Source organism: Python bivittatus, unplaced genomic scaffold, assembly GCF_059951505.1.
Source record: "Python bivittatus isolate LINGU-HERP-01145 unplaced genomic scaffold, Pbiv_v1 ctg000080_np1212, whole genome shotgun sequence".
Lineage (NCBI taxonomy): Eukaryota > Metazoa > Chordata > Lepidosauria > Squamata > Pythonidae > Python > Python bivittatus.
This window is the reverse complement of record NW_028277035.1, coordinates 513,058-531,402: the sequence shown is the minus strand read 5'-3', so window position 1 is coordinate 531,402 and position 18,345 is coordinate 513,058. Positions and strand designations below refer to the sequence as shown.

The window sequence follows — 18,345 nt, the reverse complement described above, 5'->3', positions numbered from 1 at the left end:
TATAAATATATATGAGACCAAGCTCTTTATCTATTTGTTTTCCAGCTCATTACCTACCTGGATCTATGCCATGAAATCTATGTTCAGACCTTTAAAATTATGCAATATTAAGGCCTGGTACTTATTGTAAGAGAAACATAAGTTCATTGCCCTCTAGAGAGCAAACATTATGACATTTCTCTGAATCTCTTTTTATTATCACAACCTGACAGTATAAGAGTTCTGTAAGGGTAGAGGCTACCGAAGCCATTCTTCTTAACTGTATCAGAACTTTTCTGCCCGAATTGTGTAATCAGACCTAAGCAGGAGAAAGTCGTGGTGAAGAAAATATATACAGTATATGAAAAATACCAATAATAGGGCAAAGAATAATAAAGCTGATACATCCTGGAACCAAATACTTTAATGCATCCTGAGCACGAACTAAAGTCAATCTTAGTCCTTTAGCATAATCCACTCCTGTTCATATTTCATTAGAGATTTAGCTAGATCAGGTAAGGGCAGCAATTGCATTCAAAAGGGCTGTTCCACTCTCCAAGAACCAAGGTGAGTGTCAGGGCAATCTGATCACCTCACAAATCAAGTACTTTCCTCCCATTAGAGTACCAAGGCTTTACAGATACATTTGCTCAGATAATGTGACAACATCAGTAAGTGAGGACTACCTGAATGTATGTACATATGTATAGATTAGACATGATAAAGCACCTGTTATCACTTGAAAAGTGAGTTTAAAATTATTTTAATCTGTAGTCAAATGTTTAAGATAGGATGGAATGGAAATAATGAAACTCCCTCAATTCTAGTGTGTTCTTTTGACACAGCTGGCAGTGTCCTTCAGTTTTCGAGGGACTCAGTATTTTTCACTACATTGTCTAGTTGTTAATGTGTAATCCACTGAAGCATTCTGTCTAGACTGGAATTGATTATTTGACCCATGTTCTCTATTATCATTATTCCTAATTATCCATTTATAAATATGAAATTTTCCTGATAGTGCAATATTAAGCTGTTCACAAAGCAAGGTACCACTCAAGAGGACTCACGAGGTTTCTTCCTGGGACAGCAGCATTGCTCCTCTCAGGTTGATTGCTGTGTTTGGAATACCGGGATTCTCCAGCCAGAGCGAAACAAGAGCCCTCCTCTACATTTCATTATGTCCTTGAGGCTGTAATTTCTTGGGAAAAACCTGATGGTCAAGCCAGGTCTTGTCAATGTGCAGTGTCCAGAGACTAATTCTAAATCAGCAATTCAGTATGACGTACAAAGAAAAAGGGGGTTGACATCATCCACAAATACAAATCTAGGAAAACAAAGCATGTGACATGTAACCCAAAAGTAGTATCTGGATCTAAACATAGACTTTTCTGAAGTAATACTCCTACCATTCCTTCTCTTGCAGGGAATGGTTAAAAATCTCTCCCAAGCTGAGACTAAGTCTCGCTCTCCTTTTTTCTTCCCAAGCTACCACCAACCCATCCCCCCAACACTAATCTTTCTTTGCATTTGGTCTCTTCTTACGTGCAATTTCAGCTATTTTGTTCTTTAGCCTATATTGTTAAGATGAGGCATGATCACTTTTATAACTAGAACCATTTATGTATGTTCTACAAAGCTTGATATTTTCTGAGACCCTTAACTTCTCTCCTGAAGATACAACCAAGTGGCTGTCAGCTCAGCTTTACTATTTTATTGGAATGTAAGGAAGTGGGGGTTTTTAACAACAAAACACAACTAAAAGAATCCTACATGTATCATCTTCTCTGTGGCAATTAGTGATTTTTAGTATTTTAATAAAATATATTTGGGAGTAAAAGATAAAATGAAACAAAATTTTCTCCCAAGCAGATTCTAGCCAGAAAGCTTTCTGTTGCTTCAGCATGCGATGTTGGAAAAATGGCCTTGACTACCATGAGTAAGTATGGAATTTACAAAGCACTCTTTGTTAATATAAAAAGGATGGACGCTGTTTTGTTTGATAAGTCTAACAGCACAATCCTCATACAGTGCTTCTTTTTCAGTATTTATGAGTGTAAATATTGGGATTTTGGGGGGGGAGGGGATTTTAGAGTTGATTTTTCCCCCCATAATATTGTATTGGTTTAAAACACTGGACTGTTTGCCTATAAGAAATAATCATTTTGTGGAACAGATTATAGGTTATCTAGTTTAGAGCAAAAGTGAAATAATGAGTGAATTTCAGACAAATACTCATAAGTCAGGGTGGTCATTTGTTTAGCTGGCTTTAAAAGAGTAATTATTCCAACTTTCCATGATCTAGTGCCTGGCTGGAAATTTTAGGAGTGGTAATCACAACTACCTGGTGGCTGGAAGGATAGGGAAGCCTTAACTTCATGCTGGTCAGAAATTCTGAGAGTTGAAATCCCAACACAACTAGAGGCCACCAAGTCAAAGAAGACTAGAATTAGACAAACCTATAAGGGTTCTATCAATGAGTGGGCATGGTAGTTATACTGAACTTTCAGAGGAACTAGGCTAGTTTTTCCCAACCTGGGCAACTTCCAGAGGTGTGGGCTTCAATTCTCACCTTTCTCAGCAATGTTTATGCTGGCTGGAGAATCCTGGGAGTTGAAGTCCATCATCTGGAGATCCCCCTGCTCGAGAAACACAACTGCCTTAGTATACATCCCACAAAGTCTAAAAAAAGCGTTTCTGAATTGGGGAAAAAATAATATTCCAGCATTTGGTAAAGTTTCAAATGGAAGCATAATACATTTCTTTGGTTTTGGCTTCTGGAGAGGAAAATTATCTCTAGGGTCTTCCTAGTTGTAATTAGGGGAGCCACGCCCTTCCAACAAATAAGCAAACACCCCCTCCCTTCCTTGCTTGTCAGGATGCTACAACAGTGAGAAATGCATATCCATGGTAAGGATATAGATCATGCCAGTGCAAAGGGTTAATTGTAAGTGATGATGTTAGCCATGAAATAACTATAAAGGTTCACAAAGTATCTTGAGGGCACAACTTGTAAGAGATAATGCATATGTTAGTCACGAAGCAGAACACAGGCTCTCAGAGACACAGACTGTGTTAGAGCGTATATTCGGACTGTTCCCGCCCTTTTCATTTTCTGCACACTGCTAAAGACCTGGTTCTTCTCCCAGACCTTAAGTTAGGATGTGGTCGAGCCCCTTTGGTTTGTTCTTGGGTGTTTTTGCTATTCAGTTCTTTAGGTTTATTTCCAGTCAGCTGTCTTTTTTCTTGTTTTCTTCTTTTAACTTGTAAGCCATCCAGGATTGCTATCGAGTTGGGTGGCCTCAAAATTGAAATAATAAATAATTGTAATAACTAACATTAACACATTGAACAACTGCATCAACATTTTAAATTTAAAGTATATCTTTGGAGGAAAGCTTACTATTTCTTAGTATTCACAATTGTGACATGTTGTATTCAAACATTTCTAAAGAATTTGATAGGCATATTAAGTTGGCATGTGCTGCCAAAGGCCAAGATAAAAGAGGGTGTCACGGGAACTAGGAAGGGGAAGAAGGAAATGGAAGGGAATGGACTGTCCAGGAAGGAAGCATGAAAGCTGGCACCTCGGACAGGAGCACTCCATGGCAAACCTTTTGTGGCAAACCTACTTCTTGACTTCAGTTAGTTAAAATGATTGAAATTGTAGTCAGGTGTAATGGAAGTCAATCAAAAGGTGGCATTTCCACTCATTTAGGGTGGATTGGCCCCAAAGCAAGAAAATATGAGCAACTTTTTCAATTCAAATGTGAATAATGACATGTTACAGTTCACTGAATGCCTAATTTTTTATTTTGATACACACACACACCCATTTGTGTTAAGAAGGTAGGGGCTCGATTTTTTTTTAATCTGTTCAATTGCGTCCGATTCTTGGAGACTGCCTGGACAAGTCCCTGCAGTTTTCTTGGCAGGGTTTTTCAGAACTGGATTGCCATTGCCTCCTTCCTAGGGCTGAGGGAAAGTGACTGGCCCAGGGTTACCCAGCTGGCTTTGTGCCTAGGTGGGACTAGAACTCACAGTCTCTGGTTTCTAGCCTGATGCCTTCACCACTACACCAAACTGGCTTTTAGAGGCTCAATAGCTCTTACCAAATAGTATTAATGTATTAAGTACTACAACAGAAAAGTACACATAGATACAATAATGTGTATTTCATTGCCTATTCCCGTAACAACTTATTTCAAAACATAATACACTGGAATAGAATAATTCCTCTTAGAAGTTGTGTGTGTGGATGTGTGTGTGCCTCTCCCATGGTACCAAGTTTCCGCAGGTAACTTCCTCAAGTGAGGAAGTTATCCTTCTCTAACTCACTCTCTAGCTGTGAATGCTCTGTTGTTTGTAGCACCTTCTTTTCTCACTGAGGTAGGTTGGAGAGGGTGCCTTCTGCGCCCACATACCCATTTGGAAGTACACATAAATGCACCCCCCCACACACACACACGCACCCGACCCTTAGGCCAGGTGGAGCAAGCGCCTCGGGCGATCGCCGTTCAGGAGGAGAAGCAGCGGCAGCAGCGCCCGGGCTCCCCCTCCAGAGGGGCCAGGCCGTTCCCACTCTCAGAAAGGAGGTCTCGGACAGCCTCCTTGCCCCCCCGCCCCCCCCCCCAGTTCGTCTGCAGCGAAGGAGGATCCGGTCCCATCTTCGCGGGAAGGTCAGCTGCTTATCCAGCCGGTGGAAGCGCCTTCTTTCCCACAAGGGTTAAAAAACGCGTGGGCTCCGTTGGGTTTGGTGCAGGTTCTCCTCCTCAGCAGAGGCTCCCCCGCCGGGCAGCCTCCCCTCCCTACGCCTCCCTCGAGGGACAGACGCTCAGCGCTTTCTCCCCGCTTTTGGGGAGGCCAAGCGCCTTCCGAGCGTCTTTCAGGGCCTGCGAGGGCAAGCGGGCGCTCAGCGCAAGAGAAGCAACCCCGGGTTCTCGACCGGCTGGATTCCCACCGCTCCAGCAGAACCCAGCCCGCGCGCTGCCATGCCCGGGGGACGGAATCGCTGGTCCCGAAGAAGGAAATCGCCGCCCACTTTCACTTTTGTCGCTGACGCGGCAGAGCGCAGCCAGAACTTGGCCAAGCAGGCGCCCAAGTTCGGCGAGCGGACCGCAGCGCAGCGCAGCACAGCACAGCACAGCGCCGCCCCTTCGCAGCGCCTCCCCTCCCGCTTTCTCCGCTCCAGAGTCCCTTTCCCGGCGGACTGAGCAGAGCTGCGAGCGCCCAAAGCGAAGGCGGGGAATTGCCGGCTGCTGGTGCTGCTGCATCTCTACGCGAAGGGGACCCACATGGCTACCGCTACCGCCTCGCTGAGAAGAGTCGCTCGGGAGCTTCTGGGCACCCTGGTGGTGACTCGAAATGGGCACCGGGGCGTGCATCGACTCAGGTACTGGGCCAGGGGAAGGGAGGTCGCCGCGCCCTGGGCTCCTTGGAAGCCCGAAGCGGCGCAGTTCAGGGGCAAGGAGGGGGGACGGGGGGCGGAAAGAAAGAGGGCAAGCCAAGCAGGGAGATGGGACGGCAGATTTGGGGCAAGTGTAACTGAAGCGTTTTGAGCGGCATATTTGGGGTGGGGCGGGGCGCCTGAATAGACGAAAGAAAATAGAATGCCAGACAAATAGCCTAACAGGATAGAATTGCCAGAAAAGCTGCGCGAGACAGCCTTGAGGAGCAGGGAGCACACCTGGGGTGTTGAGAGGAGATGTTCCCTTCAGGAAAAGGAAGAATGGGAAAGTCCCTTAGGCAAATGGGAATCCCAGAACTTCTCATTGTCCTTATGCAAAACCAACTCACAAATCAGGAAGCCACAGTTTCAACAGAACATGGTGAGCCAGATTGGCTCCAGGCTGGCAAGGGTGTGAGACAAGGCTGTATGCCCTCTCCTATTTGTGCCCAGCATTGGCAATCTCCGGTAGCTGCCAAGAGGCTATTTGATTCAGCAGTAGGATAGGAAATGCACCATGTATAGAAAGAACAGCGAGTAAAATACAGGATTTTGAACTCAGCGGATCTCCCACTATCTGCAAATTATAGAACATCCCTTTTGCCTTTTTATGGCCCTGTATCAGTTTGGTTGTATTCTAGTCGTCCACAGCTGCAGGTGACTTCACTGACACATCTAGGCAGTTCTCTTGGCAGCAGTACAAAAGCAGCTTGTCACTGCCTTCTCTTCTGATACTTTTTTTTCCAACTTCCCAATCTAGCCTGCAGTTTTGGATGCCCTACTGGTCTTCCATTCAAGGGCTGCAATTCTGCTTGAGCTTTTCAGATCAGCCAAGTTTAGCTAAGTGCTGCCACCTAACTGGGCTGACTCACATTTGTCCAAACCAATGTTTATAACTGGGCTCCTGGGACATGTAACTTCTCTGTTCATCCCTGCATATAATAAAAAGTTTGTCTCCATTTTGTCCATCTGCCACAACTGGCAGTGATTAGAACTATCTAAAATTGGACTCCTCGTGTATTATGAATTATAATACTGAAGGACTAGTGGTTCTAAATTTGTGAAGAGAGACCAAAAAATAATTCAGATGGAGAAATAAGCTGAAAAGTAGAAAGAAAAGTCTGTGTAAGAATTTATCTTGCAGGTTTTCCCATGACTGTTCTCTCTTTCCATTTCTTTCCCCCACCCCCCTTTTTTTTTACACTTTTACCTATTTCATCTCTATGGTCTCAGTATTGGATGTTGCTTTGAAATTCCCATGTGTATTAGCAACCAGCCAATTTTTAATGGCTGCAGGGCAGGCAGCTTGAAACAGGAAATTCTTCATGACCTTGAATTCTGTCTTCTTGTACATACAGCATTTTAGGAACAGATTGCTGCTGGTTTCTTTAAGTGCTGTTTGAAATTACAGTGTCATGACGTGATGAAATCTTGTTGCTGTGGAATGCAAGATAATTGCTTGTGTTTGGCTTGTGCTTCAGGCTAAGATATTACTGATGAAAGGCCACTCAGCTTCTGGCCCAAAGAACTAAGGACAATATCTTATGAACTCAGTCCAGGATGCTTATTCAACAGGTGTCAAGGTGTAGTTAAGGTCAGCCAAGCTAGATAAGGTATTCTTTATATCAGAGGTTCCCAAACTTTCTCAGCTCAGGGTACCCTTAGTAATTTTTTCACAGCATTCCTAGGCTCGTAGTTCATGTGGTGTCTGACAGATGTCAGGTATCTATCTCTGTGTTGTCCCATGGCACCCCTGTGAATTTGCTGCAGCGCCCTGGGGTGCCACAGTGCACACTTTGGGAATCATAGCTTTGTACTCGTATTAACATACTTAATTCGCTTCCTTCTCATCACAGTTTGAACCACCACAAAAGTACAGTAACCAAGTTATAAGGGTTACATAAACCAATAGAGGTGAATATGTGTAGCTCAGGGTTGACCTGTGGAGTCCTTGGGGTTCTCTGAGCTTGGTTGTTTTCTTGCAAACGTTTCGTTACCCAGCTAGGTAACATCTTCAGTGCTAAAACGGGATGGGGTTTGCTCTCTGTTTATATACTGTGGCATGCTTTGCCAGTGCTGGTGGGGGTGGGGGTTTTGTTTTGCTCTTCTGGTAGTTCATTGATTAGCGTATGTTTGCTGCTTGATTGTGTGCCTGGTGGTAACCTTTGCTTATCTGGGTGATGATTGCTGGTGATGATTGCTGGTGACCCAATCTTCTGGTCTTTTGTCTCTTTGGACAGACTCAGCCATAGTTTTAACTGGGAAACTGTCAGCATTTTAGACCAAGCTAAATCCAAATATGCAAGAGAATTTTTGGAAGCTTGGTATTCAGACAAGGCAGCAATTAACAGACATGTAGAGATAAACAGCATTTACATACTATTCAAAAGAGACAAAAGACCAGAAGATCGCCTCACCAGCAATCATCACCCAGATAAGCAAAGGTCACCACCAGGCACACAATCAAGCAGCAAACACATGCTAATCAAGGAACTACCAGAGGAGCAAAACAGAACCCCCACCCCCACCAGCACTGGCAAGGCAGACCACAGCACATAAATAGAGAGCAAACCCCATCCCATTCTAGCGCTGAAGATGTTACCTAGCCGGGTAATAAAACGTTTGCAAGAAAAGAACCAAGCTCAGACAACCCCAAGGACTCCATGGTTACATAAACATTGTACTTGCTCAGAAACAGAAAACTGTGTCTAAAAAAGATACAACTTTAGTATGCGTCTCTGTGAAGAGAATGGTGCATAGGTATCACAGCTAAGTCTAATGAAAGATTTGAAAGACAGAACATAAACAAAAGATTACACTTGGATCACTCATGGAGAACCTTCAAGAAAGGGACTATAATTCTATTATATTTCCCAATCCCAATCTGTTAAACAGAATTTGGAAGCACTAAAATTTTGCTGCTGAAGATGGACAACTCATCCAAACATACTATGACTTGTGGATAGCTGATGGGATTTACACTGATATATTCTATTATGTGAGCTTAGTGGTATAACAATTTTTAATTTATGCAGTAGTTTGCTATTATTCTAAAATATTCTTTCAAAAAAGCCAGAAAAGTATTTTAGCACTGTTTAAAAGATAGTGACGTAATCCATGAGTGACAAAAACCTACTACAAAGGTTATGTAATGTTTGATCATTATCCACATCAAAATCACATTCATGGTAGTTTTGCCAAAAGTTGCTCTTCCATTTCCAAAGCGTTTAATTTTTATATAAGAAAGATGCTATTGCAGATTACACATAGAGGATTACAGATAGATTATGACAATGTGTAGACTATATAACATCACTCAGCAAGCTGTGGCAATTTACTCAATAAATTCTCATCTGAAAGTAGCTGTGTTGGAAAAGGAGGATACTTTTCTCATCTATTAAAATTCTCTCTTCAATACTCCTTTAAAACTGCAGGAAAAACCCTGAACTGTTCCAGCTTTTACTTTCTGCTTAGAATAATGCCTGTTGATTTCCATACACTTGAGAAGTTAAGAATGATAGGAGAACACGTGTGGAATGCACATTTCTTTAGAAAGAACAGTTGTCTTTTCCATCCGTGTTTGCATCATCACCTACATACAACTTTCCCTGGGTCTCTGTGCCAAGTCAAAGTACTGCCAGTTCCTAGTTGTGCCTTGCAATCAAGGTCCCTATGGAAACTGGGAAAAGAGTGAATGTCAACCTTTCAGTATTTGCTTTGGGCCTAATCTTGAAGGGATACAGAATGTCTTCTACAGTTAGCAACCCTTGAAAATGTGTGATTGCATAGCTGGCACCTAAGGCAGAGCTATATTCATTAAGCTTGAACAGCAAGAGCTGCCTCTGTGGAATGGAAATTAGCCATGGTATGCCCCTCTCATGTGGTAGGCTATTCATCACCTTACTTTGTGAGTTTGCTGTTTGGTGAGTCTGCCCTAAGATTAGAAAGCAGGAAAATCTACTGGATTTGACAACAAATTTCTTTATTCAGTTGGAGCCAAGAATGCCATGAGTGGACCGTACAGAACAGAACCAGTTTCTAACAGACCAGAAGACAAAACTACATATATCAGCTAGTGGATGAGAGAGGAAGCAATAAATGAACTGGCCTTTTGAAGTTTCAGGTGCAACAGACCTTTCAGGAATTGTAAATAAGTATGTCCAGACTTTCTTTGTATATACACAATTCTTTGTATATACACAATTCAAAGTGTTGGTTATCACCTTTAAAGCCCTACACGGCATGGGACCAGGTTACCTGAGGGACCGCCTCTTCCCCATGACTTCAACCCATCCCACCCAATCACACAGGGAGGGCATGCTTCGGACCCCCCCCCTGGTAAAAGAGCTCCGACTAGCAGGGTCCAGAAGGTGGGCCTTCTCTGCTGTACCTCCCCCGGCTTTGGAATATCTTGCCCCCGGAGGTGAGATTGGCCCCTTCACTCCTGGCCTTCCGGAGAGATCTGAAGACCTGGCTCTGCCACTTGGCCTTGGGTGGGGAGGGAAGACACCAAGCACGGGGATGGCCAGCCCCTTAGAGGCCTGTCATCTGCAGCTCTGGTAACCATCAGCCTCTTGGACTTTTTCTTTTCTTTTGGGAATGTTTTGTATAGTTTTCATGTTTTATGTAATTTTGTATATATTTGTTTTAATGGATCTTGTGAACCGCCCAGAGTCCCCCATTAGGGGGCGATGGGTGGAGATAAATCAAATAAACAAACAAACAAACAAACAAACAAACAAATAAGAAAACTAACTACACATTTTCTAAAGTGCAGCTTGGAACTGCAGTAGGAGCACCTAATTGTTCCTAATACTCTAGGCACTGCAAAACAGAAATTACAAAGTCCATAAAAATCAAACTTTAGTAGAAGTTTATATGCTATGGAAGATGTTTCTGCAAGTTTTATTTGAACTGTAGAATTCAGCTAGATTTCTAAAGTTTATGCTGGCATTTCTCTCCAACGAGCAGATCGATTTATTATTATCACCTAATACTCAAGTATTCAAAATATTACTTATTACATCTAGCCCAAAGAAGCAAACATACTCCTTTTTAAGCAGAATCCAGAAAGCTCCATTGTCCACTTCCTCCCCTCCTTGAGGTTTTTGGGGCACCAGGTTGATGAAACTGGGCAGATTCATTTGCTTAAGTGCAAATGCAGTAGACAAGTCTGCCACTAGGGGGAGACAGGCTGTGTGATTTAATAGGGAGAGAAGAGGGGTGGGAAACCCTAAATGCCCACGTACCTACGTATGTCATTTAAACTTATGCAAGCCTGACTGGCAAGATCTTCATTTAGATCATTGCTGTCAGATGATCCCAGGAATCAATTAAAATAAGCAGTGCTCTGTATTATTTTATTTAACCCTGTAATATTTGACCACAGTTAATTGATAGATAGTTGGGCAATTTCACTAGATACATACTTCAACTAGTTAAGCAGTATTCAGCCTTTCATATCTTAAGTCACCAATCATTCTTTCAAAGGATGGGAGTTTCACCAAGGCAGAAATGGAACAGCCCCCTTTTTCTGAGAAGGATAATAAACTGTACCCCCAAAGATTATGCTACTATATTGCATTTATTGTTTATGCCAAGTTTTAAGAACATAAAATCTTCAGTGACATTGTTGAGTCTTAAGTGGGGCTGAAGCGGTCTTCTTCACTGCTGCTTTTGTTAATCCCAAACCAAAAATGTACAACCAAGAATCAGGGAGAGAGCAGGTTAAGCTGGAAATGCATTCCTGTGGGCTGTGGTATAATATTATATTACTTTATTTGGGCTCCTGACCCAGGCCAGTCCAGGTCTCTGAGAAATGCTTTGCTGAGATACTCAATTCCTTTGCTTCGCCATGATCGACTGGAGAGAACAGCGTTGCCCTTCTTCTCTGCTTTCCTCACTCCCTTCTGTGGACTCTTTTCCAGTTCAGTAGGGGTGTCATGTTCCATCCCAACTGTTACTGTGTGATTGTGAAACAGTGTATTAGTTAGCAAGCCTCCCCCTCAGAGACAGGCACAAAATGCTTTTCTCACTCCTTAGATCTCTCTGCTTTCTGGGATTCAACGGCGGGGGTGGGGAAGAGGGGGATGTACAGACATTCCAGAAGATTGTGCAACATAGTTGTAGTAGATACACCATGTTCCGTTAGTCCAAGGAACTATGCATTTTTAAAATGTATTTTTCATTTCTATTATGTGTTTCTATTTTATTTTTAATGTGCATTTCAGAAATTTACATGGTGCTGATACAATTTAAAGTGCCCATAATTTCTGATGCAATCTCTTGCCAGGATGCTTATCTCTTATAGCAGTAATGAAATCCCACCATTTCTGGTCAATGATTCCTTATTTTGTCTTGTCATACAACGGATTTTATCAGAGGCTTCTTCAAGCAAAGCTGTAGACTAGATCTTATCATGCCATCTGCCCACGTGAGATATGGTCTACATATTTCCATTGTTTAGCAATAACTAATTTTGCTGCTAGAAGTAGAAACTTACTGAGTTTTTTACTTTGCAATTTCTTATTCTGGCCCTCAAATATATGTAACTAGATTGGAGAGAGTTCAATTTTCTATTTAGTTATGTATGACATGCCATTAAAGACCTTTTTCCAAAAATACGTGAAAAAATATAACACTAATTTTTCAAAGAGAGATAGATATCTATTTGCAATTTCCATCACTTTTTTATTTTGTAATATTGAATTAGTCTGATACTAGAGAAAATATGGCACTTTTTCTTATAATTGTTGTGCATCTTGTTCTGAACTGTAAAACTTTTATTCTGTTGTGAGGTTTCGTAGCCCAGAATCTATACTTTCCAATGAGACTTTAGACCGAGGTTTTTTCCAAAGAAAATTCAGCTTTTATTTTGGCCAAGAGAAAAGCAGGGTGGACCACTCTCCGTCCAACTGGCAGAGGGAAGACAGAGAACAGCCACACCCTAAAACAGTTTACAACAGCTTTTATACCTTTTTGTCATCAGGAAGCATCTAGGAGGAGGGCCACCCACACAAGCGTGCCCGCCTTCTAAGGTTGACATAACATTAGCTTAAGCAGCATAAACTAATAGTCAAGTCTCTAGTCCTCACTTGTTCCAGGGGTTCCTCATATGCAGAGGATGTGGTGGCATTGTGTGGTTAGAGGCAAGAGCAGGTGCAAAAGTTTATGCATGCTCAGGAAATGTGTCTAGGAGCTGGGAGGAGGAAAGGGGAAAACTGCAGACGTTTCCCCTTTTCAGGACCTCTGATACGAGCAAGCAAGACATTTGGCTTTTAGCTTAACCACATCTTCCCATTTCTTTTTGCAACTCTGCAGACTGTTAAAATGTCCCTTTACAATCAGCATAACTTTTATATACTTAGCCCCTTATAACTTTAGCATCTAGACTGACCCTTAGCCACACAGTCACTAGGTCAGCAAAAGCTTGAGGTACAGAAGCAAAGAAGCAACAGGCCGTTAACGCTCCCTACACTATAAAAACCTTTCTTTCTCTGTGGTTTCAGTTGTATGGCTCCATCTTTATTAAAATTTGGATATGTTATCAGCAGAATTAGAGGTGAGATATCTGGAATAAGTGCCCTTCTTGGCTGATAAATATAGTTTACAGCCAAATTTAAATTTCTGTAAAACATGTTTGATGAATATTCCTTCTATATAATTGAAGGCTTTTCATATATCTAAAAAGCATACGGTTAAAGAAACTATATTTCTTTTACAGAAACAAAGAATGTTTAATAACTTCCTGATAGGGGTAGATATATTCTGTTTTAGAATAAATCCTGAATGATATGGATATATCGTTCTTTCTATGATGTTTGGCTAATAATTTTAATTTATAATCAGTGTTTAATAATGTGATAGGCCTATATGACCTCCTGTAGTTTTTTGGGTTTTAAAAGAAGTGTAATTTTAGATTTTTGCCTGGAAGCAGGGAGGTTCTGCCCTTGGAGTAATAGATTACATTTTTGTAAAAATTCTGGAATTAAAATATCCTTGGATCCATTATAAAACCCATTGGTAAATCCATCTGGGCTGAGTGATTTTCCATTTTGAAAATTTTGAAAACCTGCTATTCAGATTCTATAAACGGCGAGACTGAAAGGAACAGTGTATTTATATTTCTGACAATGTCACACTATCGTGATTGTTGAAACAGGATAATTTATCATGAGGTTTAAAAGTCCTCAAACGGATAGAGTCAGGAGAACCAGATACAGAGAGCGTGGAAAATGTGTGACTACAAGAAAGTATTAAGTATATTCTAGATTTGGTGTAAGACTTGTAAGCGTACCTCTCTTCCTTCTAAGCAAATTGGTGTGCTTCAGGAGTTCTACATGTCTACTCAGTATAAGATGTTAGAATATTTATAGTAAGGAGTTGAGCTTTCTCTATAGTAGCAAATAATTTTCTTCAGGACTATGGACCCATGTTTCTCCTTCTGGAGGAGAGTTTGATTGATGGATTTTGTGATGATTGAGCAGAATCTGACCTTCTTATTTATCTTATTATTAGGGTTTTATAATTAAGGGTGAAAAGATGCATCTTTATAACATATGAATAACAATATCTAAATCTGGGGATAAATCCTATTCAGAAAGGTTTATATAACTCTTGCCTCACATCTGACTATACATAGAAAGATGGGCTTTTGGCTATTTAAAAATGGTTTTATACCTTTACATTAAATTCTGAGTAGGAAAAAGGATTATGAAAAGCAACTTTCATGTAAACCTAGAACAGATTCTGGAAGGCTGAAGCGTGTCTGGGCCTGGACAGAAAGCAGTTTTGTAACTGTATTAACATATTGCTAAGATCTTTTTGCAGTACTCTTTTTTTTTTTTGAATGAGAAAGGGAGCGATAAGTCAGTAAAGGTACATTTGTTATTTGAAAATTTATTTGTGTACTAAAAAGGAGGCAGATAAGTAGATGGGGGGCATAGTGGGGCAAGACTAATGATGGCTGATATTTCAGGTATTTCCTTTGATAGAATGTGGCCCATTCTACAGAAATCACAGTACTGGAAGAAAAATTAATTCTCATTGGAGCTGAAGAACTTGCTGTGATTTCTCTCTATATGATATACAGTATATCCAGTTTGAAAGTTACTCTGAAAATCAGGCTGGATACTAGAAACAGTCATTTGATTACTGAATCTGATAGGTACAAAAACATATTTTAGGCATAATTCTCTCTTCTGTTCCTGTAAGTTGGAAAGTATATTCTTGATAACAAAATTAAGAAGAGATTATATGAAAAGCCTGATCTTAGCCTGGAATCCTGCACGTGCACATCCCCGGCTAATCCAATAATGTGGCTTTTCCTCTCTGTTTAGAACAGAAATGTTGGGGAACTTAGACAAGAAGAATTAAATGAAGAAAGAAAAGGCTTATATCTGACTGAATCTGTAAACAATTATAGGATTATGAAACTATACTTGCAGCTGAATATCTTTGTAATAAATTCCAGGTTTTGGGATATTTTATGACACACTCCTAATACCTCTATTCTCTATTTCTGGTGTTTAGTGAATGTACAATGTGCATTTTGTTTAGTACTATTCTTTGAACTTCCTTGTGTGTACCAATGGTGGTACCACACACAAAGAGCATGAGACGGAGATAATTGTTGTGTCACATATGAGGCAGAGGCAGAGCAGAAACGTTGTTTATTAGAGGGAATGATATTTCACTAGCAGTCTAGCTATGTCACAATAGTATATTGAAATACTGTACTTTTAGTCCGTGCTGGCATGCCACAATTAAAAGCTTAACTTACATAACTTGTACTTTCCTTTGCTGTTAATGCTGATTACAGTGCCCTCTCCATCTACTTCACAAATCCCGCTTTGTTTGTGTCTCAAATTTAACACCTCCCTTCAGACCCAGCAAGACAAGCAGCTGCTGTCACATGCTGCACTTGCAGTCAGATAAGAGTTTTATTATGCAATTGCCATGTTTGATGGATGGAGTTTTCCATATTTGCTTTCCCATTGTATTTTCCTACTTTTCTTCTTATCGCCAAAATCCATTAGACTGGCTTTTCACTGATAACTTCTAAGCCAGTGTTTCTCAACCTTGGCAACCAAGATGTGTGGACTTTAACTCCCAGAATTCCCTAACCAACCTTGCTGGCTAGGGAATTCTGGAAGTTGAAGTCCATACATCTTAAAGTTGCCCAAGTTGAGAAACACTGTTCTAAGCCATTGTTCTTGAATGTTCTTGGTTGAGAATCATATACAAACATGGTAGCTCAAAACCAAGAACCTTTTCTCTCTAGTATTGCTACCGGGGCTTGCTGGAATAGTGGTAAGCTCTCCTGGCTGGCTAACAAAACACATTGTCCTCATTGGTGGGGGAATATTTTGAGGATCCTAATTGGCTGATGAAAATTCAATGGCACATGTTTTGTAAGCGCAGCAGCTTAATGACGCTGAAAGCTGCTGGCCAGAAATGGTTGACACTTCAGCGGTTCGAGCCCAGCTTTCGCGCAGCAGAGTGAGCTCCTGCTTCCTCCCCCAGCTCCTGCCAACCCAGAAGCTCGAAAACGTAGGTGAGTAGAGAAATGGGGACTCTCACTCCGGTGAGAGGAAAAATGCTGGCAGCGCCTTGCAAAAGGAGTCGGGAGCAGTTGCCGGTAGTGCAGAAGCCGCACTCACCTGAAAAGGGCGCAAAGCAACGGAAACCCCGCCTCCTGCGCTCGCCAGCTGGGCTCTGCTCTAGGAAGGAGGCCATGGCAAACCACTTCCGAAACACCTTGCCTTGAAAACTGCAAAGGACTCGTCCAGGCAGTCACTGCAGAGCCGGTAATGACTGAGTGCGGATAAAAACAAAAAAAAAACAAAGCAAAAAAACTCAAATGACTAATCAAGGCTGCACTATTTCACCCAAAAAGGAGGGGAAATGCAATAAGGTTGATACCCATGGTTCTGTGTCAATTTAAGCAGGAAAAACTGTTTGATTTGATTGGAATAAAACCATTTAAATAGCAGGCTAAGGATAAAGTAAGGCTGGGGGAATCACAGTATTCCAGTACCAATGTAAACTGGTAGAAGATAGACCCAAACTGAGTAAAATCTAGTAATCCAGTGCTTTCAATGATCAACATTGCTATATTATTCATTTTTTCCTTCTTCAAATAAGTTGGATTGCTGGTTTGCTTAAGGATTATGTATTAGATAGGAAAACCATGCATGATTTTTTGTTTTTGAGATATATAAACTAGATGTTTGCCTTGTAATGTTGTCCTTAGTCTAGGATAAATGTGGTTTCTTAATGTTGCTTTAAATTTTGTCTCCCTAGTTTTCACCCTACTAATTTATATTGTGGCTGAGCTATGTTTTATATCTAAACAATGCAAATAAATAATGTTCTTTGAATACATCAGGATGAGAAACCATGGGGCCCATAGGTCAAATGGGGCCATGACCCCATTTTGCCAGACTCAAAGCATCTCCAACATTTGCCACTAAAATTTGGCAGTACAATTTCCTACCCTTTTTTGCTGCAAAAGTGTATTAGAACAATAAGGCTTACATTTTAAAAAAATCCTTGGCCATCCTGATGTCACTGTATCAGTAGAAATACACCTTTGGCTCTCATACAAAAGCAGCAAAACCTTATCATTTATTAAGAACTGAAACAACTTAGAATTGCTGATAACTAAACAAATTAGTGTCAGTCAAAACATCTAATTGCTCATAGACATTTAGTTGTGAGATATATAACCACGTGCAAATTATTTCGTTGAAGGCAAAGATGTCAAAATGGTCTCAATGTTTAAACACAAATTGTTCAAAGGGAAAATCATACACAGGATTGCAGTGAAATTTTTGTAGGAGCTCCTTATATAACTTCTCATATTGTCATTGGTTAGTTTGCAGTAGTTCTGTTGATCTCATGCGCTAATTCTCTGTTGTCAGCACCTGCACCAATCGAATGAATAGCAAAAAGAGGACTGAATTATTAGGGATAGTAAATGCTAGGTCTGCTTGCTTTGATTCTGCCATCTGTAACAAGGTGGGGGGGGGGGGAATGAAAGAAGACAGAACCGGTGTCATCTCGAAGGCCAGGAAGAAGAGGTGTTATCAGGGTGAGGAATTCACAAGGCTGCGACTCAGTGGGAAAGAAATCTGGCACCAAAGAAGAAGGGGGAGCAGAAGGGGTAAAAGTAGAGGGAAAATTATGCAGGCTTTAGTTTTAGCAATGCTTGCTTGGAGCTGCATGTACTGTACCATCCAATAAAGGGAATTTTATCTGAACCAGGCCTGGTTTCATGAGACTTCTTCTGGATTGGGATTTGGACATTGTAGGCCTGACATTTTGCTAAAACTCCCTGAATACTGGACTTTACCCGAGGGCACAACTCATCGAGGAAACTCCAGCAAACTAGAATGGCCTCAGAGGAGCAGGAGAGGCATTTGCCGAAACAACCGCCCAAGGAGGATCGGGAGTTGCTGCAGCTGGAAGCGGACGTTGCAGAGTTGGATCTTGGAGCGGTTGGGGGAGGTGAGTTGGCACGTTCCCCTCAGATAGAGGTCGAGGAGATGTACATCCCTCCTCAGCCCATCGAGGCACAATTTGTCATCAAGCAAAAAGACCCAGCCAGGCGTCTGGCTAAGCAATGGGGTCCGCAGAGTGACTTGAGTTTTTGGGATGCTTCTGAAGGACCGCCCCCCAGAGGTACATGACCATCCCAGGTGGTCAAGAGCCATGGGAAGAGTGACTGGGTTCACAGCACCATGGGACAAGGGTTGATGGGTGAGGGAGTTAGAGGGCGAAATCCGCGCCTTGAAGGAGCATATAAGACTTCTCAAGCAGTCAGGCACCATGGGCAAGCCTGCACCCGTGGCTCTGCTTGTCTTACAACCTACTGGACTTGGACCGATGACCCCGCACTTCGTCCCAGCCCCAGGGCTTGC

At 41.7% G+C, this 18,345-nt stretch overlaps 1 protein-coding gene and 1 long non-coding RNA gene across 5 annotated transcripts in view; one reads left to right on the top strand and one right to left on the bottom strand.

The window, feature by feature from the left end:
- Nucleotides 1-713: 713 nt before the first annotated feature.
- LOC148216599 (uncharacterized) lies at nt 714-4,914 on the bottom strand. The gene is made up of 3 exons (XR_015794668.1): nt 3,128-4,914; nt 2,549-2,615; nt 714-1,303 (listed from the first exon to the last, which is right to left on the bottom strand). It is a non-coding gene; the product is annotated as an uncharacterized LOC148216599 (long non-coding RNA).
- A 172-nt stretch (nt 4,915-5,086) lies between these two features.
- ACSF2 (acyl-CoA synthetase family member 2) overlaps nt 5,087-18,345 on the top strand; it is a 71,160-nt gene continuing 57,901 nt past the window's right edge. For 3 of the 4 annotated variants that reach the window (XM_088133291.1, XM_088133290.1, XM_088133289.1), the window contains exon 1: nt 5,127-5,368. Coding sequence is in view for 1 of the 4 variants with exons in the window: in XM_088133288.1 (XP_087989414.1) it covers nt 5,271-5,368 (98 nt within the window). In the remaining 3 variants the exon portion in view is untranslated. Of the gene's footprint in view, nt 5,369-18,345 lie in introns of all 4 variants that reach the window. The other variant, XM_088133288.1, reaches the window with a different exon arrangement.